The sequence below is a fragment of the Palaemon carinicauda genome, chromosome 21 (assembly GCF_036898095.1).
Source record: "Palaemon carinicauda isolate YSFRI2023 chromosome 21, ASM3689809v2, whole genome shotgun sequence".
Lineage (NCBI taxonomy): Eukaryota > Metazoa > Arthropoda > Malacostraca > Decapoda > Palaemonidae > Palaemon > Palaemon carinicauda.
Genome location: NC_090745.1, coordinates 127,253,332 through 127,272,856, shown reverse-complemented (window position 1 = coordinate 127,272,856; position 19,525 = coordinate 127,253,332). Strand labels below are relative to the sequence as shown.

The window sequence follows — 19,525 nt, the reverse complement described above, 5'->3', positions numbered from 1 at the left end:
GGGGGGATATATGCGCAGGTCGGAAACTGATGAAACGAACGTATGTACAAATGGGAAAGGAAATAACAAAACACATAAACCCAATATAGGAAGGTAAAATGGAATGTATGATAAATTATATTGAATGGGAATATAAAATGAGAAAATAATACGGTAATAAAAAGAGTAATAATGGAGAGACAAATGGGTGCTAATGTTAGCATGAAACGCTAACATTTGATCTACATCAGGTATGGAATGCTAACATTTAATCTACATCAGGCATTGGCAGCACTGGTTACTGTATTACTACAAGAAATAACCTTTGAAACGGCTCCTCCCAAATATATCCAGGTATACTGATTTGTCTTTTCCTACGGTTATAATAAATACCAGAAAGAAATGTATAGAGAAGAAAAGGACTGAATTACGGTTATATATCGATTCCCCAGTATGTTTTCCCCACCCAAAACCCCGAGTTCCCACTGGGGGTCCCCCATTATCGGCGGATATAGATGTATATATATTTCTGTAACTATTCATTTGCGACGGGAACGAGTGTTATTTTCGAAGGGAGCGTAATTTTTCCTATAAGAAAAAGTAGTTGGAATACTAGGATACATTGAGATGTAATAATATACAATGAAACCAACCGTTTAAATCTCGTTATATACTACAGGAGAACATATATTTTCTAATAAAATGTTTAAATATAATGGGTATTGTTCCATTTAGGGATCGCTTCGCTCACCAGAAAACAAAAACATCAAAAGGTAATGTTGAGCTACTCACGCTAACGTTAGCACTGTTAAGATAACATTAGGAACACTAAATATAATGGTTCTTGTTCCGCCACTGGCTTGCTTAATCTCGCAGGAAAATAAAACATCAAGCTCGTATGTACTGGCAAGCGGTAATGTTGAGCTGCGCACGCTAACATTAGCAACGCTAAATATAATCGTTCTTGTTCTGCCACTGGCTCGCATACGCTCGCAGGAAAATAAAACATTAAGCTCGTATGTACTGGCAAGCGGTAATGTTGAGCTGCACACGTTAACAAACTAGTAAAACTAACATTAGAATTTAAAGAAATTATTGACTTACTTTTATGACCGCGATGACGAAATTTGTGGGTCACCGTGGTGTTGTGACTGTGATGTCTTAACTTCTGTATATCCACATTGCCATTTCTTCTTTATCTTAGCTATCATAGTTTTAGTACTGCACTTGAGACACTGTATACGTTTGGCTATTACATTATGAGATTTAAGAAAATTATCAACATTGGAATTCACCGAAATGCTTTCAAGTATGGATTACTGCAGTCGTTACAAGTTTCTATAACTTCCATCGTAAAATACACTAAAAGACGTCGCTTGAACTAACAAAGACATGACTTGGTCAAAGGTTTCCACAGAAAAGGGTTTGTTGGAAGGTGGGGGTTGGGAAATATTAACCCCTCTGAGCAAACTTTCCATACGTATGGGTTCGTGATTGGTTAACGGAAAAGCAACGGAGTCTAGATAGTAAACATGAATGAACCAGAATGGGAAACTTGTCCAGAGCAAGTATTTATGTGAAATCTGGGCGTGACAAGGTAATAACAAAATGTATAAAAGTAATATAGCCAGATAAAACGGAGTGTATGATAAATAATATTTAATGGGAATATAAAATGAGGGGATTTTATAAGATATCGGATAATAAAACGCGTAATTCTTGGGTCAAACGTAATATGTATACGAGGGTATTACATAAAAGGAATGGTATAGTTGTACTGGATCAAGTCAAATACTTGAATACACGGGGTGGAGTTGAATACAGTAGTTAAATGTGGCGGATAGAGAAGAAGTAAACCTATTGGTGGAGGAGTTTATGTGCAGAAGGTCGAAACCTGCTATATACAAACTAACGAACGAGAGCGACTACAACCGACCCGTAGAATGTAAAAAATAAATGAAAAACACTGCTAATGTTAGTATGTTACGCTAACATTGCTAATGTTAGATTGCGCATCTCAATATTACCGTATTTTTTCATCGGCTTATACATCCAAGAAAGTAATGTATAGAGAAGAAAATCATAAATTTTAAGTAATTTGTATTTTTCCTAACAGTACTTAACTCGAACTACTTTCTTAGGAGTATCTGAGATCTCCTCCCATCCGACCAGAATTTTGTGTAGTTTACCCTATTCCCGTTCTCTATGCGGGGTAATCTCTGACGGAGTGATATGCGCCCAGAGATGACCCGGGGTCAGAGAGCATGCTTTCTCAGGTCTCGCTCCTCAGTAAGTTTTGGTGGAAAGTGGTTCTCCTCTCTCTATTAAGTCCCGTAAGTCACTCTGGGAAGGATGGGTAGGTCATAACCCGAAAGTAGTTTGAGGTAAGTACTGTTAGGAAAAATACAAATTACTTAAAATGTGTGATTTGTTCCAACACGGAGTACTTACTTCGAACTACTTTCTTAGGAGACTTATACCTTAGGAGGTGGGGGTGTACTGCAGGGCTCAGAGACCGGGAAGATGGAAGCAAAAAAGGGGAAGCCTAGATAGGGGGCTAGGTTCCGCTGACCCATCGAAAGAGAACACTCGAAATAGGGAAAACTACCCAAAAAACTAACTTAGTGTCTAAGTGGCTTACCTCTGTAAAAAAACGCCTTGGAGGCATATTTCTTCAGTGACGATGAATTTCATGGTAGTTAAAGGCCTTCCGAGTCCCTTTTAGGGAAGGTAATTAGGTAACGGGGGGGGGGGGGGTAAGGAAAAGGAACCTGTGTCTCTTGAACTTACTGCCCATGGGTTCCCTGGGGCTATACCTTTAAATCTTCTGAAGCGCTGAAATGACGGGACCGAGGGAGAACCCGTCCAAGGACCTCCTCGAGCATCCCTTCAAGTAGTGAGCTGTGAAGGTCGACTGGTTGGTCCAAGTACCAGCCCTCAGGATTTGGCCAACTGCCATGTTCTTCTCAAAGGCCAGAGAGGTACTCAGTCCTCTGATGTCGTGGGGCCTGGGTTTACCTGGAATAGGGATTCCTACACTACTGTAGGGTCTTCTGATCACTTGCCATAACCAGAAGGAGATCGTGTTTTTGGATACCGGTTTCTTCACCAAACCTGAAGAAACGAACAGATTCTTGACTTCGGGCCTCAGCCTGGCCGTCCTCTCCAAGTACTTCCGTACTGCTCTGACAGGGCACAGCCGCAAGTCCTTGGGGTTGCCTGAACGTGGGATTGCCGGCACCGAGAATCCTTCAAACTTGGGGTCCCAGACTGCTGGTTTCTGGGTCTTGGCCACAAAAGATGGAACGAACTGGAAGGTAGCTTCACGCCAGCCCTTCGAATGTGACACCTCATATGAAAGTCCATGAAGTTCCCCTACTCGTTTTGCCGACGCTAGTGCCAACAAGAAAACTGTCTTGAGGGTGAGCTCTTTGTCTAGGATGTCCTTTAGGGGTTCGAAGGGAGGCTCTGATAGCATCTTCAGGACCCTAGCCACGTCCCACTGGGGCACTCTAACCGCTTGCGGAGGGCATGATTGCTCAAAGCTCTTGATGAGCATCGAGATGTGTCTGGAGGAACCTAGGTCGATGCCTTTCAGGAGGAACACTTGACCTAGGGCTGCTCTAACTCCTTTAATGGCTGGGATGGACATGCTTTCCTCGTCCCTGAGATAGACTAAGAAGTCGGCTATCTCCGGGACCGAGGCTCTCAACGGCTTGATATTCTTAGCGGCGCACCACTTCGTGAAGGTAGCCCATTTTGCCTGGTACACAGCGGCTGAAGTTCGTCTCAGGTAACCCGACATCCTCGTTGCCGTCTTCGCCGAATAGCCTTCCTTCCTCAGGAGACGCTCGATAACCTCCACGCATGAAGGCAGAGGGACCGAGGGTTCTCGTGGAACCTTTGAAAGTGTGGTTGCCGTAGCAGGTCTGACCTGTCCGGAAGGGGCCAAGGTGGAAGGCGCGCCAGTTCCTTTAGGTCTGCGAACCACTCTCTCTCCGGCCACCAGGGCGCTACCAAAGTCATCCACAGGTTGCTCGCTCTCCTCACCCTGTTGAGAACCTGTCTGAGCATTCCAAAGGGAGGGAAGGCGTACACGTCGAGGTTGTCCCAGGGATGCTGGAAGACGTCCTCGAACGCTGCTCCCGGGTCTGGCACAGGAGAACAAAACACGGGGAGCTGTGCGTTTAGTCTCGTGGCGAAGAGGTCTATTACTGGCGAACCCCACTTCTGGATCAGAGTCTTGGCCATTTCTGGGTGGAGGGACCGCTCGGACCCCACCACCTGACCCACTCTGCTGATGCCGTCGGCTAGGACATTCCTTTTCCCCGGAATGAACCTGGCCGAGATCTTGATCTGCTCCCTTTCGGCCTATTCCAGAAATTCTAACGTGAAGCTGCACAACTCCTTTGATTTTAGTCCTCCTTGCTTCTTTACATATACTACTACGGTGGCGTTGTCGCTCATCAACGCCACGGTGTTCCCCCGGAGCTTCTGGACGAACTCCAGACACGCCCTCTTTACGGCCATCATTTCCAGTACATTGATGTGCAGGTTTTTCTCCTCGGGTCCCCACCTTCCTCTCGCTGTACTGTCGAGGAGGTGAGCACCCCAACCCTCCTTGGAGGCGTCCGTAAAGAGGAGCATCTCCGGAGGGTCGTCCGCGAAGGGCGTCCCCTTGAGGGTGTTCGAAGTGTCAATCCACCACTCGAGGACCACCTTCGTTTCCTTGGTCACTGGGACTACTTTGTGAGGGGAGTCTCTCTGGTTCCAGGCTTCTTTCAGGTTCCACTGAACTCCTCTGAGATTGAGTCTCCCCAGAGGGACTAGCTTCTCCAATGACTCGAGGTGACCTATCAGTCTCTGCCAGTCCAGGACCATACCGAGGTAGGTCATCCTGGTGGACGGTATCAATTGGGATTTTTCCAGGTTGATGGTGATACCCAGGACGTTGCAGAACTGCAGGAGTTTCGCACCTTGCCCCCTCAGTACTTCCCTTGAGTCTGAAAGCAACAACCAGTCGTCCAGGTACCGAATCAGGCGGGTGCCCTGTTCATGTGCCCAGGCTGAGACTGTCGCGAAGATCCTCGTAAAGACCTGGGGGTCTGTGGATAGACCGAAGCAGAGGGTCTTGAACTGCAACGTTTGGGTACCCCATTTCACTCTTAGATACTTTCTGCTGGAGGGATGGACAGGGATCTGGAAGTATGCGTCCTTGAGGTTTATCGACATCATGAAGTCTCCTTCCCTCAAGGCCGCTAGGACCGACTTCGGAGTGTCCATCTTGAAGTCGGTTTTGCACACGAACTTGTTGAGGGCTGAGAGGTCTATGACTGGTCTCCATCCCGCTGTCGCTTTCTCCACCAGGAAGAGTCTGCTGTAGAACCCTGGCCCTGGGTTCTTGACTGGCTCCATTGCCCCTTTCGCTAGCATAGCAGAGACTTCTTCTTGCAGGGCTGTCCTTCTCAGGGGGTCTTTCGGTGCCAACCATTCCGCCTGTAGATCTGGTATCAGAGGTGGGGGTTCCGCCCGGAAGGGCAACCGGTATCCTTCCTTCAGGACCGTCACGGTCCACGGATCCGACCCGTGGTCCCGCCATGCATGCCAAGAATTTTTGAGGCATCCCCCCACCTGAGGCTTCGGCAGGAGTAGGGGGCCTCCCTCCCTATCTCCTTCGGGAAGCACGGCCCGAACGCCCTCTTCTGGAGGCCGAGTAGGAGGGCCTAAATGTTGACTGCATGGTTGCAGATCCCCTACGGGAGGGCTGAGAAGACTGCTGCCAGGACGAAGTAGGAGCGTCTCTCCTGGGCTGGTTAGGTGAGGCGCGAGGGGGAAGAGGGACGTCCGAAGGAGGTCTCCTATGGTTGGGTCTTCTTGCTGGAGGAGGTCTCGGTTCCCTCATATCCTTTAACTTCCTCACCCTCTCCATCACTTCTTCTACTTCCTTGAGGGGGGAAGACAGTCTCGCCCCACAGTGGAAGACTCCTCAGGGACCTGGCCTCTCTGTCGGGGAGCCGCCTTACCAGTTTGTTGAGTACAGTGTCCCTTTTTCTCAGGATCCAGTTAGCGGTTTGCGTAATTGATTGATAGGACAGGAACTTCAGGGCCTTACCTCCCGAGCTAATCAGCTCTTTCAGCAGGGCCTGATTTTCCGGAACCGCTAGGTCGTGCGAGGATTGGAACGCTACCAGCGTGGCGGCCCACCAATCCAACCAGGATGACACATGCACCAGGTCCCTGGACAGCTCCTCCATCATGGCGGTCTCCGCTGGCGAGGAACAAACCGGGGCTGTGGTCGCCCTCTCTTCTGCTGCGCCTTGTCCCAAGATGGCGACTGCTGGTTCTACTGCGCAGGGTCCCACGCGGTGGCCTTCCAGGAGGTAGAACCGCAATTGAGTCTTTAGGCCCTGGAGAAGCCTAGAGGCGCTCTGGCTCTTGGGTGCCTCCGCATGGTTAGCCACTACCTTGCTGACAGGTGCCAACCCCAGCTTCACGTCTCTAGCCACTGGGAGCGCTAGTGAGGGCTTCTGTTGAACGGGGGCATCCACCATTCTGTTGAGGCTCGAGCGGCAGAAGTCGTCAGACGAGGGCTCCGGTTCATCCAGCCTATGGTGTCGTCGGATGAGGCCTATGACTCTCCGGTAAGCGGAAACCTCCGCTGGAGAGCCTTCTTCCCCGTCCTCTCTCTTGTCCGCGGGGGTTCCTAGTTCTCGTCATGGCGGACCTCCGACGAAGGGAGCCGTACCAGGAGGTGGCATCCTCTTGGAGTGGTCCAATTCCCTCGCTACAGGCCGTAGGACGGGCATCGCCGCTGGGGCGGAGGTCTCCGTCCTTGATTTCTCCCTTCTTCTGGAGAACCAGGGGTCCGCGGGCTTGCCCGTCGAGGAAACGAACCTCTCTCGTTCTGGACGTCTCCTTGGAGATCTTGAAGGAGTGACGTGGCTGCCAGACCGAGGGGGCGACTCTCCCCGCTGGGCGGGTGGAGTCGGAACCTTCGCGGACCCATGCCTGTCCCTCGACGTCTGATGCGACGAGCTCCTCTGCCGGTCAAATCTGCTCCAGTCGATAAATCCTACTGGTGATCGGGGTCTGGGGAGCCATCCCAAGGTGTCCGCGACGGCTGCCGCTCCCAGGAGTTGGCTACGTGGGATGGAAACCCGCACCCATTCTTCCTCCGGCGAAAGACTTCTCCTGAACTTCCTCCTGGGGGACCTTGAACGTCTATCCACGTGGCGGGGTCTTGAAGACGAGCGCGAACGTGATCGTCTCCTGCGAGACGTATCCCGTCGCGTACTATGGTCTCTCGGGGCTCCTTCATCTGACGAGTAAGAGTAGGCCTCAAACGAGGAAGCCGAGGATCTGTAGGGTCTCATTGGAGGGTCCGAAAGTCGACGTGTCGTTGTCGGGTCTGCATGGGGCCCGGCCGACGACGCAGGCTCCATAAATACCGCTGGAAACGACGCTGACGGTGTTGGAGGGGAGCGGGGGAGCTCCTCGTTGGAAAACCAGGCCTCGAACTCCTCTTCCATTCTGTGGGGTGATCTGAAGGGCGTCTTGAGAGGCGCCCACACGAGGGCGTCTGATGGCGGCAAGTCGTCCTTCTCGGCGCTGCCCTCGGCTGCTGACGCATCTGAAAAGCCCGCCCAAGAGGCGGGAGAAGAAGCTGCTGCCGTCTTTCCCCACATATGATCTCCCTTTGTCCAGGGCCTCGACCCCCGAAAACACACCCGTCCCTCCCTCAGGCTCCCCACTTGCCTGGACAGAAGACACAATACCACTGTCTGGTAATTTAGACTCCTGGGGAAGGGCCACCGGCCGCTTCCCCGCAACAGACTTACCTCGACCCCTACTCCGGGTAGGGGGAGAAGGTAGAGAAGCTCTATCCGACGGGACGCTGGGCGAAGCGAGAGGCGAAGAGACGTTGGACTTCCTCGGGGACCGACGAGAGGCTTTCTTCTTTTTCGTGCCATAACACACCCACTGCACTTCATTCCAGGACTGGCACTCCGGACACGTGGCTGTAGGGGAACACACACTGCCCCTACACGACGAACACAAGGAGTGCGGGTCAACTTCGGGTTTTGAGAGAAAAGCGTCACACGATTTGCCGGCCATAGGCCCAGGGCAACAACGGGGCTGCTCCTAACGAACAAGTAATATACCGCGAGACACAGGAACACAGAGGGAAAGGAAGCGAAGCACACAAGGGACCACATGTGACACAAAGGGATCGGGGACACAAAGGGTCGCACTGGGTTAGAGAGAGAACGTCGATGTGTTAACGCCGACGCGACCAGAAACTTACTGAGGAGCGAGACCTGAGAAAGCATGCTCTCTGACCCCGGGTCATCTCTGAGAAAGCATGCTCTCTGACCCCGGGTCATCTCTGGGCGCGTATCACTCCGCCAGAGATTACCCCGCATAGAGAACGGGAATAGGGTAAACTACACAAAATTCTGGTCGGATGGGAGGAGATCCCAGATACCCCTAAGAAAGTAGTTCGAGGTAAGTACTCCGTGTTGAAACAAAGGCTTTTTTTACTATTAAATACCGTTTCCCCAGTATGTTTTCCCCACCCAAAACCTCGAGTTCCCACTGTGGGTCCCTCATTATCGTTGGGTATAGATATATACTGTATATATTTCTGAAACTATTCATTTGCGACGGGAACGAGTGTCTTTTTTGAAGAGAGCGGAATTTTTTTTTATAGAAAAAAGTAATTTTTTCCCTAGGCTACATTGCCCTGTAATACAGTACAATAATACCAAAAATTTGAGGTGTATGTATGATAGCGGCCACCTGTATGTATTATTATGGCTAACTTAGAATACGACATTGTAAGGGGGGTCGCAGGGGGGCATTAGCCCCCCCATTAGATAAGTAGGTAAGGACACAGCTTGTAGGTTAGGTTAGGAGGGAAAGTTTAGGTTAGTTAATGTCCATTTTTAATCCACACGGAAGGAACTGGCCGCTGTTTTACAAAGACTCCGAAAATTTTGTCCTGAACAGAACTATAAAACCTCGGTCTATGGAACACTAAAATAACCTTTATTGTTCAAGGTATGGTAATGACTATCTACTGTAGACTGTTAAAGTATCTTCAATTCTAACAGCACAATCCAGCGCTACTTTTTGAACCTTTAATTTGGAAACTGATATTAACCTAACAAAAGGGCACTGTGTAACTACATGGATGGAACGTAGTGTAAAAAATATAAAATAATTTAGTTGCTCCATTGTCGTGGTGAGTGAAGTTTTATAGGACAGTCATAGACTTTCATGTTACTTGTCAAATAAATTTTCTATGTGGGGAAAAATTTTATCTTTGTCTGAAGTACAATAATGTGAAACAGGTTTTCTTTATTTTTCAATGATTTAGTTTTACCTTGCTAGTACTAAAGCCAATCAGGAAGCAAACATGGTTGACATGAGACTTACATCTAGGGGTTTACTATGGATACGGTGGTGTGAGGATGGGAGTCACACTACCCTCTAGGGAAGTAGGCAAGGATACACCTCCTAGTTTAGGTTAGATGGGAAGCCTTAAGTAAGGTTGTGTTCTTGTGTATGTTACATTTTTTAATTGCAGTTTTTCAATTGTAATTTGAAATTTTACACCCCGACTATCCCAACCAACTGCTCTACCTAAAAGTCTCAAAATTTAGTTGAAACAAGCAGTAGGTGTATATTGAAAATGTCTGATTTTATAACTAAATTGTAAATTCTGTCAATTACTTTACTGACTGACAAGGAAACATAGATATTTTCGTTGTGAAAGTAGAATTCAATCAAGAATTACACGAAAATGTCCAAATGTTTGTGTATAATTGAGTTTTAGGATTCACACACTTATTCTGCCTTGGTCACCGAGTCACTTCCATGCATTTTTCACTCCCAGCCCTGAACTCCTATTCTGGCTCATTTCAAATTCCTTGGGAAGAAATGTTTTTATTGATTAGTGAAGGATTTTTCACTACAATATCATCATCCACTTTTTGCCTAAAAATCTTGGCGTTTTGTAAATCATATTCTAATCACCTTATTGAATACTAAGTTGTTCCAACACGGAGTACTTACCTCGAACTACTTTTTTAGGAGTATCTGGGATCTCCTCCCATCCGACCAGAGTTTTGTGTAGTTTACCCTATTCCCGTTTTCTATGAGGGGTAACCTCAGGCGGAGGGATACGCGCCCTGAGGCTAACTCCGGGTCAGAGAGCATGCTTGCTCAGGTCTCGACCTCCAGTAAGTTCTCTGGTCGCGTCGCGATATCATCTCGACGCTCTCCTTAACCCAGTGCGACCCTTTGTGTCCCCGACTTCCCTTTGTGTCTCACGCGGTTCCCACGTGGTACCTTTGTGCTTTAGCTTATTGTTTCCCTCTTGCGTTCCTGTGTCTCGCAGTGCGTTACTAGTGTGTGATGGAGCATCCCCGCCGTTGTCCTGGGCCTATGGCCGGTAAATCGTGTGGTGCTTTCCTGTCGAAACCTGAAGTAGACCCGCACTCCTTGTGTTCGTCGTGTAGGGGCAGTGTGTGTTCCTCTACGGCCACGTGTCCGGAGTGCGTGTCCTGGAATGAGGTGCAGTGGGTGTGTAAACGTGTCTTCTTGGCTGGATTGGTGGGTTTCCACGCTAGTAGGCGTCCAGTCCTCCTACGACCTTACTATCCCAGGGAACGACGCCTTACTGAAGGAGTTGATTAGCTCTGGAGGTAAGGCCCTGAAGTTCTTGTCATACCAGTCCCTCGCACAGGCCACCAACTGGGTTCTGCGGAGGAGAGAGACAGTCCTCAATAAGCTCACCAGGCGCCTCCCCGACAGGGAAGTGAGGTCCCTGAGGAGCCTGCCCCTGTGAGACGATTCAATATTCCCCCTGAAGGCGGCAGAAGAAACAATTGAACGGGTCAGGAAACTGAAGGACACGGGAGATTTCAGACCCCCTCCAGCGAGAAGACCTATCCACATAAGAACCACCTCCGACCTTGCTCCGCCCTCCTCGGGCTTCGCTTAGCCAGCCTAGGTGAGACGTCCCTACTACGGCCTGGTCGCAGCCACCGCAGCCCTCCAGTAGGGGAACAGCCCCAGCTCAATCTTCGTTTAGGCCTTCCTACGCAGCGGCCAGAAGAGGGCGGTCAGGCTGCGCCTCTAGAAGAAGATAGGGGGAGAGGCCCCCTACTCCTGCCGAAGCCTCAGGTGGGGGGATGCCTCAAACATTCTTGGCAAGCATGGGAGGACCACGGGGCGGACCCGTTGACCGTAGCAGTCTTGAAAGAGGGTACAGGTTACCCTTCCTAGCAGACCCCCCCACCCCTAATGCCAGATCAACAGGCAGAGTGGTTGGCTCCCAAGGACCCCTTGAGAAGGGCAGCCCTGCAAGAGGAGGTCTCAGCGATGATGGCGAAAGGGGCGGTAGAGCCAGTCAAGGATCCAGGCCCGGGGTTCTACAGCAGGCTGTTCCTGGTGGAGAAAGCCACTGGGGGTTGGAGACCAGTCATAGACCTCTCAGCCCTCAACAAGTTTGTGTACAAAACCGACTTCAAGATGGACACCCCGAAGTCGGTCCTAGCGTCCTTGAGGGAAGGGGACTTCATGATGTCCATAGACCTCAAGGACGCATACTCCCAGATTCCAGTTCACCCCCCCAGCAGGAAATAGCTAAGGGTGAAATGGGGTTCCCAGATGTTGCAGTTCAAGACCTTCTGCTTCGGGTTGTCAACGGCACCTCAGGTCTTCACGAGAGTCTTCACAACGGTCTCAGCCTGGGTACACGAACAGGGTATCCGCCTGATTCGGTACCTGGACGACTGGTTGTTACTTTCAGCCTCGGGAAGTACTGAGGGAGCAAGGCGCAAAGCTACTGCGGTTCTGCATCGTCCTGGGTATCATGATCAACCTGGAGAAGTCCCAATTGATACCCTCCACCAGGATGACCTACCTCGGAATGGTCCTAGACTCCCGGTTGGCGAGAGCTTTCCCTTCGGAGGAGAGACTAGGAAACTTAGAACAGATCCTCCGTCCCTTCCTGTTGGGCCAGCCCAGGAGAGCGAAGGACTGGCAGAGACTGATAGGCCACCTAGGGTTTTTGGAGAAACTGGTCCCCCAGGGGAGACTCAAACTTAGGGGTGGCCAGTGGAATCTGAAATAGCTCTGGAACCAGAGAGACTCCCCCCCCCACAAAGTGATTTCAGTTTTCCCGGAGACGAAAGGAACCCTGGAGTGGTGGCGCGTCAGATCGAACACCCTCAAGGGGATGCCCTTCGCAGCCAACCCTCCGGAGATGCTCTTGTTCACAGACGCATCCAAGGAGGGGTGGGGTGCCCATCTCCTTGGAAGATCAGCAAGAGGAAGTTGGACGGACGAGGAGAAAACCCAACACATAAACGTTCTAGAAATGAGGGCAGTGCGAAGGGCATGCCTGGAGTTCGCCCATCTACTCCGGGGAAACACAGTAGCACTGATGTGCGACAACGCCACGGTGGTGGCCTACATAAAGAAGCAGGGAGGACTAAAATCAAAGGAGTTGTGCGTCCTCACGTTGGAACTTCTGGAATGGGCCTAAGGGGAGCAGATCAGAATTTCAGCAAAGTTCATTCCAGGAAAGAGGAACGTCCTGGCCGACGGTCTCAGCAGGATGGGACAAATAGTAGGTTCCGAATGGTGTCTACACCAAGAAGTGGCCAAAGCCATCATTCAGAAATGGGAATCGTCAGTGATGGATCTCTTCGCAACGAGACTGAACGCACAGCTCCCCATGTTTTGTTCGCCTGTGCCAGACCCAGAAGCGGCGTTCGAGGACGTCTTCCAACACCCTTGGGATAACCTCGACGTGTACGCCTTCTTTCCCTTCGGGATGCTCAGACAGGTCCTCAACAGAGTACGGCGGGCGGACAACCTGTGGATGACTTTGGTAGCGCCCTGGTGGCCGGAGAGAGAATGGTTCGTGGATCTAAAGGACCTGGCGTGCCTTCCACCTTGGCCCCTTCTGGACAGACCAGACCTTCTCCGGCAGCCCCACTTTCAAAGGTTCCACGAGAACCCTCAGTTCCTCCGTCTTCACGCGTGGAGGTTATCAAGCGTCTCCTGAGGAAGGAAGGCTATTCGTCGGGAACGGCAGGGAGGATGTCAGGCTATCTGAGACGATCATCGGCAGTGGTCTACCAAGCAAAGTGGGCCACTTTTACTAAATGGTGCGTCTCTAAGAACATCAAACCACTGAGGGCCTCTATCCCAGAGATAGCAGACTTCCTGGTCTATCTCAGGGACGTGGTTAACATGTCCATCCCGGCCATCAAAGGGGTCCGGGCTGCCCTGGGCCAAGTCTTCCTCCTGAAGGGCATCGACCTGGGTGCCTCTAGACACATCTCGATGATCATCAAGAGCTTCGAGCAGTCGTGGCCCCCCCAAGCCGTTAGGGTGCCACAGTGGGACGTGGCCAGAGTCCTGAAGATGTTATCAGAACCGCCCTTCGAACCCCTAAAAGACATCGTGGACAAGGACCTCACCCTCAAAACAGTTTTTCTGCTGGCGTTGGCCTCAGCAAAACAAGTAGGGGAGATTCATGGACTGTCTTAGGAGGTCTCACACTCGAAGGGTTGGCGAGAAGCTACCTTCAGGTTCGTGCCATCCTTCGTAGCAAAGACCCAGAATCCAATCGTGTGGGATCCCAGGTTTGAGGGCTTCTCAGTGCCAGCATTCCCTCGGTCGGACAACCCGAGGGACCTGCGGCTGTGCCCGGTCAGGGCAATAAGGAAATACTTGGAGAGGACAGCCAGACTTCGACCTGGGATCAAAAGTCTTTTTGTTTCCACAGGCCCAGTGAAGAAGCCAGTCTTGAAAAACACTATCTCCTTCTGGATGCGGCAGGTGATTATCAGAGCCTACAGTAGCGCAGGAATTCCACTGCCGGGCAAACCCAGACCCCACGACATTAGGGGCTTAAGTACGTCGTTGGCATTCGAGAAGAATATGACAGTAGGCCAGATCCTGAGAGCAGGCACCTGGGCTAACCAATCAACCTTCACAGCTCACTACTTGAAGGACTATTCGAGGAGGTCCCTGGACGGGTTCTCGATAGGTACCGTCATTTCCGCTCTCCAAACGATTTAAAGGTATAGCCTAAGTGATAACCGCGGGTAGTAAGTCCAAGAGACACAGGTTCGTTTCTTAACCCCTTTGTTCTTCCTTCCCCTGTTTCCGCTCAAAAATTGACTCCGATAGCCCCCTGAGTCGGCTACAAGATACACTGTCATTAGAATGACATGTCTCCAAGGATTTCTTGCAGAGGTGAGTTACTTAGACACTAACATAAGGTTTTTGTGTAGTTTTACCTTTTTCTCGTGTTTATTGGGGTCAACAGAACCTAGCCTCCTATCTAGGTTCTTTGGATATGCTTCAGCACGGTCTCTAGGTCTGGAAGGCCTCTCCCACCTCCTAAAGTATAAGTCTCCTAAGAATGTAGTTCGAGGTAAGTACTCCGTGTTGGAACAAATCACAAATTTTAAGTAATTTGTATTTTTCCTAACAGTACCTACCTCAAACTACTTTCGGGTAATGGCCCACCCTTCCTTCCCCGAGTGCCTTACTGGACTTCTTAGAAACCTAGGTTGCCAAGAACTTACTGGAGGTCGAGACCTGAGCAAGCATGCTCTCTGAGCCGGGGTTAGCCTCAGGGCGCGTATCCCTCCGCCTGAGGTTACCCCTCATAGAAAACGGGAATAGGGTAAACTACACAAAAAACTGGTCGGATGGGAGGAGATCCCAGATACTCCTAGGAAAGTAGTTTGAGGTAAGTACTGTTAGGAAAAAATACAAATTACTTGAAATTTGTGATTTTTAGCTGTGAAAAAGAGGCATGCTCATGTGAAAAAAGCCGACTTGGACTTTTTTTTTTTTTGGTTGTAATTCAAAGTATCTATAAACAATGTTATATTTTTGTTATTTTCACTTGTAATTCTAAGTAACTATGTACTGTACATTGTTATATTTTCGGTATTCAGACTAGTATTTATATTGTATTGTGGACTAATTTTTAGTAAGTGATACAATATGCCTTGTAGAGTTAGATCCCCTAACTGTTAATATTGGTCAAATAGACATAGGTTGATAAGCTGTTGCCCTAGCATTTCATTGTACAAACTTTGATGTCAAAATTCAATTGATCATAATGTTTCTTGCAATAATTCCTTTCTACAAACTTTGATGTCAGAATTCAACTCTACATCAAAATTCAACCAATCATCATAGCTTTTCTCATAATGCTTTTGTACAAACTTTGATGTCAGAATTCAACTTGATAGTCATAATTCAACCAATGATTATGATTTGTCCCACTATAATTCCTTTGTACAAATTTTACTGTCAGAATTCAACTTGACATCAATTTTCAAGTAATCAGCATCACTGGTCCCACTATAATTCCTTTGTACAAACTTTGATGTCAGAATTCATCTCTACATCAAAGTTCAACGAATCATCATAGCTTTTCTCATAACTCTTTTGTACAAACTTTGATGTCAGAATTCAACCTGGCAGTCATAATTTAACCAATGATTATAATGTATGCCACTATAATTCCTTTGTACAAACTTTGGTGACAGAATTCAACTTGACATCAAAATTCAATCAATCAGCATCACTTTTCCTACTATAACTACAAACTTTGATGTCAAAATTCAATTGTTCCGTAACCGAAATACAAACCACGCTATTTACATTGGGTTTACCATTTAGCGTAGCTGAAATGGCGAGCCATTAGAATTTAACGAGGGTGTATTACCCCCGCGCTAGTTAGCGGGGGGTAGGGGAGTGGTAGCTAGCTACCCCTCCCCCCCTCACACACCGATGAATTGTTCCACTTTCACTTTTGGCTCGGACATGGACAGACGTCTCTGTCTTTGTCCTCGCTTGGCAGCCATTGTTTGTTTTGTCTTTACTTAATCACTTACTTTTCTTTTCTTTTCTTTTACTCAATATATATGTAAACATTTTCTCATGTTTATGTATATATTTGAGTATGGAAATCAGTAAGTTTCCTTTTCAGAGTTTGTGCTTGTGTGTGTAGTGTACGATATCTCCGTGGAGCCCTCGGCAGTTAGGCCACCATGGTGTAATTTCATGGGTCGCGATCGAGTTTGACTTCGGTCTTTCTCTCTCTCTCTCTTGAGGTCGTTCACCCTTTTACTACGTTCCTACGCCTTTTGTAGCTTCCTTCCCGTGTGGGGGGGTTGCTACGCCGTACGTTTTGTCTCAATTAGTTTATGAATCTAATTGTATTTGTTGATTTTTCAGCTTGTAGAATGATTCCTTTCGGAGTTTTCGTTCTTTCTTTAGTGTTCATTCATTTTTTATTTACATAATTACATAGTTACATAATTATAATTGTTATAATTCTGTGTTGGTTACGGCTCTCCTTCCGTGAGTGTAAGTGGTTGTGAGGGCACGTGCCTGTTGTGTAATTCCTGTGTTCCTTTCCCTCGGGATTCCTCTTCGGAGCCTTCCCGGGGTAATGAATGTGTACTAATGATTTTTTTTTTTTTTTTTTTTTTACAGTTACCGATCTAGTTCGTTTCTGTAATGTGACAACGGTGTGAGCTGTCTTGTTGAGGCCGGGGGATTCGGCTGTTGCTGCCTCCCCTATGGATCTTCGTCAGGGGCGTGTCTCCTTCTTCTGGAAGTACTCCCGTGACGATTGACAGCTCTCCAGTTCATTTTAGAACTATCAGGAGGCTCGCCTCCTTGGGTGGGTAACTTTCTTTCCGAGGGAAGTTTTTCCTGTCCAGGCTTGAGTTTTTCCCCTTTTGGGGGTTCTTCTCTTGCCTTTTTTTCGTGCGACTATGCTCTTGGTGCTGAGCGGTCGCACCTGCAGTTACGCTCAAGGGGCTGGGAAACTGCAGGAGCCCCTCTTCGGAGGATTGCTCCTTTTAGGTCACTGGCTGACCAGTCTCCTCTACGAAGTGTTTCTCTTTCGTTCGCGAGAGAGTACACTCATAGAGACTCCTCTTCGGAGGATTCTGCTGTTGTTGCTGTTGGCCTCCTTCGCCGTAAAGCTCACCGTCCGCCTCGTCGTAAGGGCCTCCCATCTCCCTATAAGGGTGCTAAGAGGCGCCTTTTTGAATCTCCGTATGCAGCTTACAACTCCTTCTTCTTGATCTTCCGCCCCTGGTGCAGATGGACAGCAGACTGACCTCGTCTTCCGACGGGCAACGGTCTTCCCGACGGACAACGGTCTTCCGACGGACATCAGTCTCCCGACGGACAGACAACGGTCTTCCGACGGACATCAGTCTCCCGACGGACAACGATCCCTTCGGGGCAAAGGGTTGCCTCCCACGGGGGCTCTTCCCTTGCGTGTCAGGGTTCCCCTACGCGCCCTTCTGCTGTGTTCTCTCCTGCTCAGTGTTAGCGCACAGGCGCTCTCCTGCTCTCCTGCTCAGTGTTAGCGCACAGGCGCTCTCCTGCTCATCAGCGCTTTCCTGATCGCTAGCGCTCTCCTGTTCGCCAGCGCTCTCCTGTTCGTCAGCGCTCTCATGATGATCATCTCTGCTGTTCCTGTTGGTTCCTGTTACGCGCCCTGTGCGCCCACGTTTGCCCTCGCGATCTAGAACTTCGGTTCAGGTCTTGGACAAGGACTCTTCTTTTACGCACAGGCTTCCACCCGTTGCCTTCTGCTCGCCAGCGACCATAGACGCGTCAACGTTCACCTGCTCGTCAGCGATCTCCTACGCGTCAACGATCGCCATCGATCTGCCACGCGTGTCAGTTCCCCTGGACACCATCAGTAGCGATCTAGTGCTCGCCTGCTGTGGACCACGATCTCCGGTAGCTGAGTCTTGCCGTAGATCTTCCTCCTGCTCGCCAGCGCTCACCTTTACTTCTGTCCTTCTGTTCGCCAACTTTCTTCAATCGCCAGCGCACATCCGCGCGCCCTTTTCTGCCACGCACCTTGGGCGCCAACGGTTTTCTGACCGTCTAAGATCGCCTGATTAACAGCTTGCTTCAGCGCTCACCATCCTCATGCTCTTGCGCGCCATCTGTTAGCGCGATGCGCGCTAACCTTCACTAGTCTCTCTCGTGTTGGCAATCGCCTACGCGCCCGCGCGATTCTTCACCTGCGCGCTAGAGTTTTGTTAACGCACCACCGCTCGCCAACGCTCCGTCGCTTGCCGACGCGCCTTCACTCGCCTACGGGCGATCGCTCGCCAGAACGCGCCATCGCCCGCCTACGCGTCATCGGTCTCCCGACCGCCTGCGCTCACCCGCGCGTCCACGTGCCCGCGCGACTGCACGCCCACATGCCTGCACGCCTGCACCCTCACGCTCATGCGCGACCGCGCACATGCTCTCCAATGTTCGCCCGTGCGCGAACCGACGGTGTTCCGTCGCGCGGACGGACGGTGTTCCGTCGCGCGGACGGACGGTGTTCCGTCGCGCGGACGGACGGTGTTCCGTCGCGCGGACGGACGGTGTTCCGTCGCGCGGACGGACGGTGTTCCGTCGCGCGGACGGACGGTGTTCCGTCGCGCGGACCGACGGTGTTCCGTCGCGCGGACCGACGGTGTTCCGTCGCGCGGACCGACGGTGTTCCGTCGCGCGGACCGACGGTGTTCCGTCGCGCGGACCGACGGTGTTCCGTCGCGCGGACCGACGGTGTTCCGTCGCGCGGACCGACGGTGTTCCGTCGCGCGAACCGACGGTGTTTCGTCGCGCGAACGTCGGCTTAATTCTTGCAGTATCCATTGCTCGCCTACGGGTTATCGCTCGCCAACCACCAGCTTTCGCGCACCTTCGTTTACGTTCCTGCGTGCCTGCGCATGGGCGCTTTCACGTTCGCCCACGCGCAAACCATCGATTTACCATCGCGCGAGTGCCAAGGCGATTGCAACCGCGTTTCCTGTTGGGGTTTCGCAGCATGGCCAGCCTGGCGAGTCTTCTGGAGCGTATTTCCAGAACACGGTCTCACCCCGTAAACGCAGAGCATGGCACATGCAAGAGCAGGAAGAATCTTCAGGGAGGTCTGAGCATCATTCTTCTTTCCAGAACCTGGGTTAGCCCTTCCCCGTCATTCCCTGGAAGGGTTTTGCCAGGGAGCTTTCCGTTCGAGATTTCTCCGTCGGCCACGGGGTGACTGGTTTACCCCTTCCTCTTCTCCATCTCGTGAAAGGGGCTTACCAGGTCCTTTCCCTCCTCGGTTGCGACCCGAGGTTTTGTTCAAGGAAGCTACAGGAAGGTCATGGGTACTTTCCTCCTCTCGGGCTCAAGCACCTTGGCGTTTCGTCGCCAAGTTTCGAAATTGCGGGCAAGCTCGATGTTGGACCATCTGGACGCAATGACAGAGGGCTTCCTCTCGGGTGTCTCATCCGTGGATGTCGACAACCTCAGACACCCTTCCATCCTTGGGAAGATTTTGTTTGTGCCCAAGGACAGAGACATAGACAGCGGTTGTGCGGAGGAAGTCGACTTCCGTTTTTCACTCCTCCAAGGCGCTTTCTTCCAGACCCTGCAGGGCTCCAGCGCCTCTTTCTTTCAGCCTCGTCGGCCTAAGTTATCGGAC

At 50.4% G+C, this 19,525-nt stretch overlaps 3 protein-coding genes across 5 annotated transcripts in view; 1 reads left to right on the top strand and 2 right to left on the bottom strand.

Moving 5' to 3' along the window:
* The window catches only part of mon2 (Mon2 homolog, regulator of endosome-to-Golgi trafficking), a 185,045-nt gene that overhangs the window by 2,802 nt on the left and 162,718 nt on the right, over positions 1-19,525 (top strand). The window lies entirely within an intron of this gene.
* Positions 4,351-5,211, bottom strand: LOC137615129 (uncharacterized). Its single transcript, XM_068344761.1, has one exon. It carries the CDS (start codon positions 5,209-5,211, stop codon positions 4,351-4,353), a length of 861 nt encoding a protein of 286 aa, XP_068200862.1.
* LOC137615128 (serine/arginine repetitive matrix protein 1-like) lies at positions 6,693-7,664 on the bottom strand. The gene has a single exon (XM_068344760.1). It carries the CDS (start codon positions 7,662-7,664, stop codon positions 6,693-6,695), a length of 972 nt encoding a protein of 323 aa, XP_068200861.1.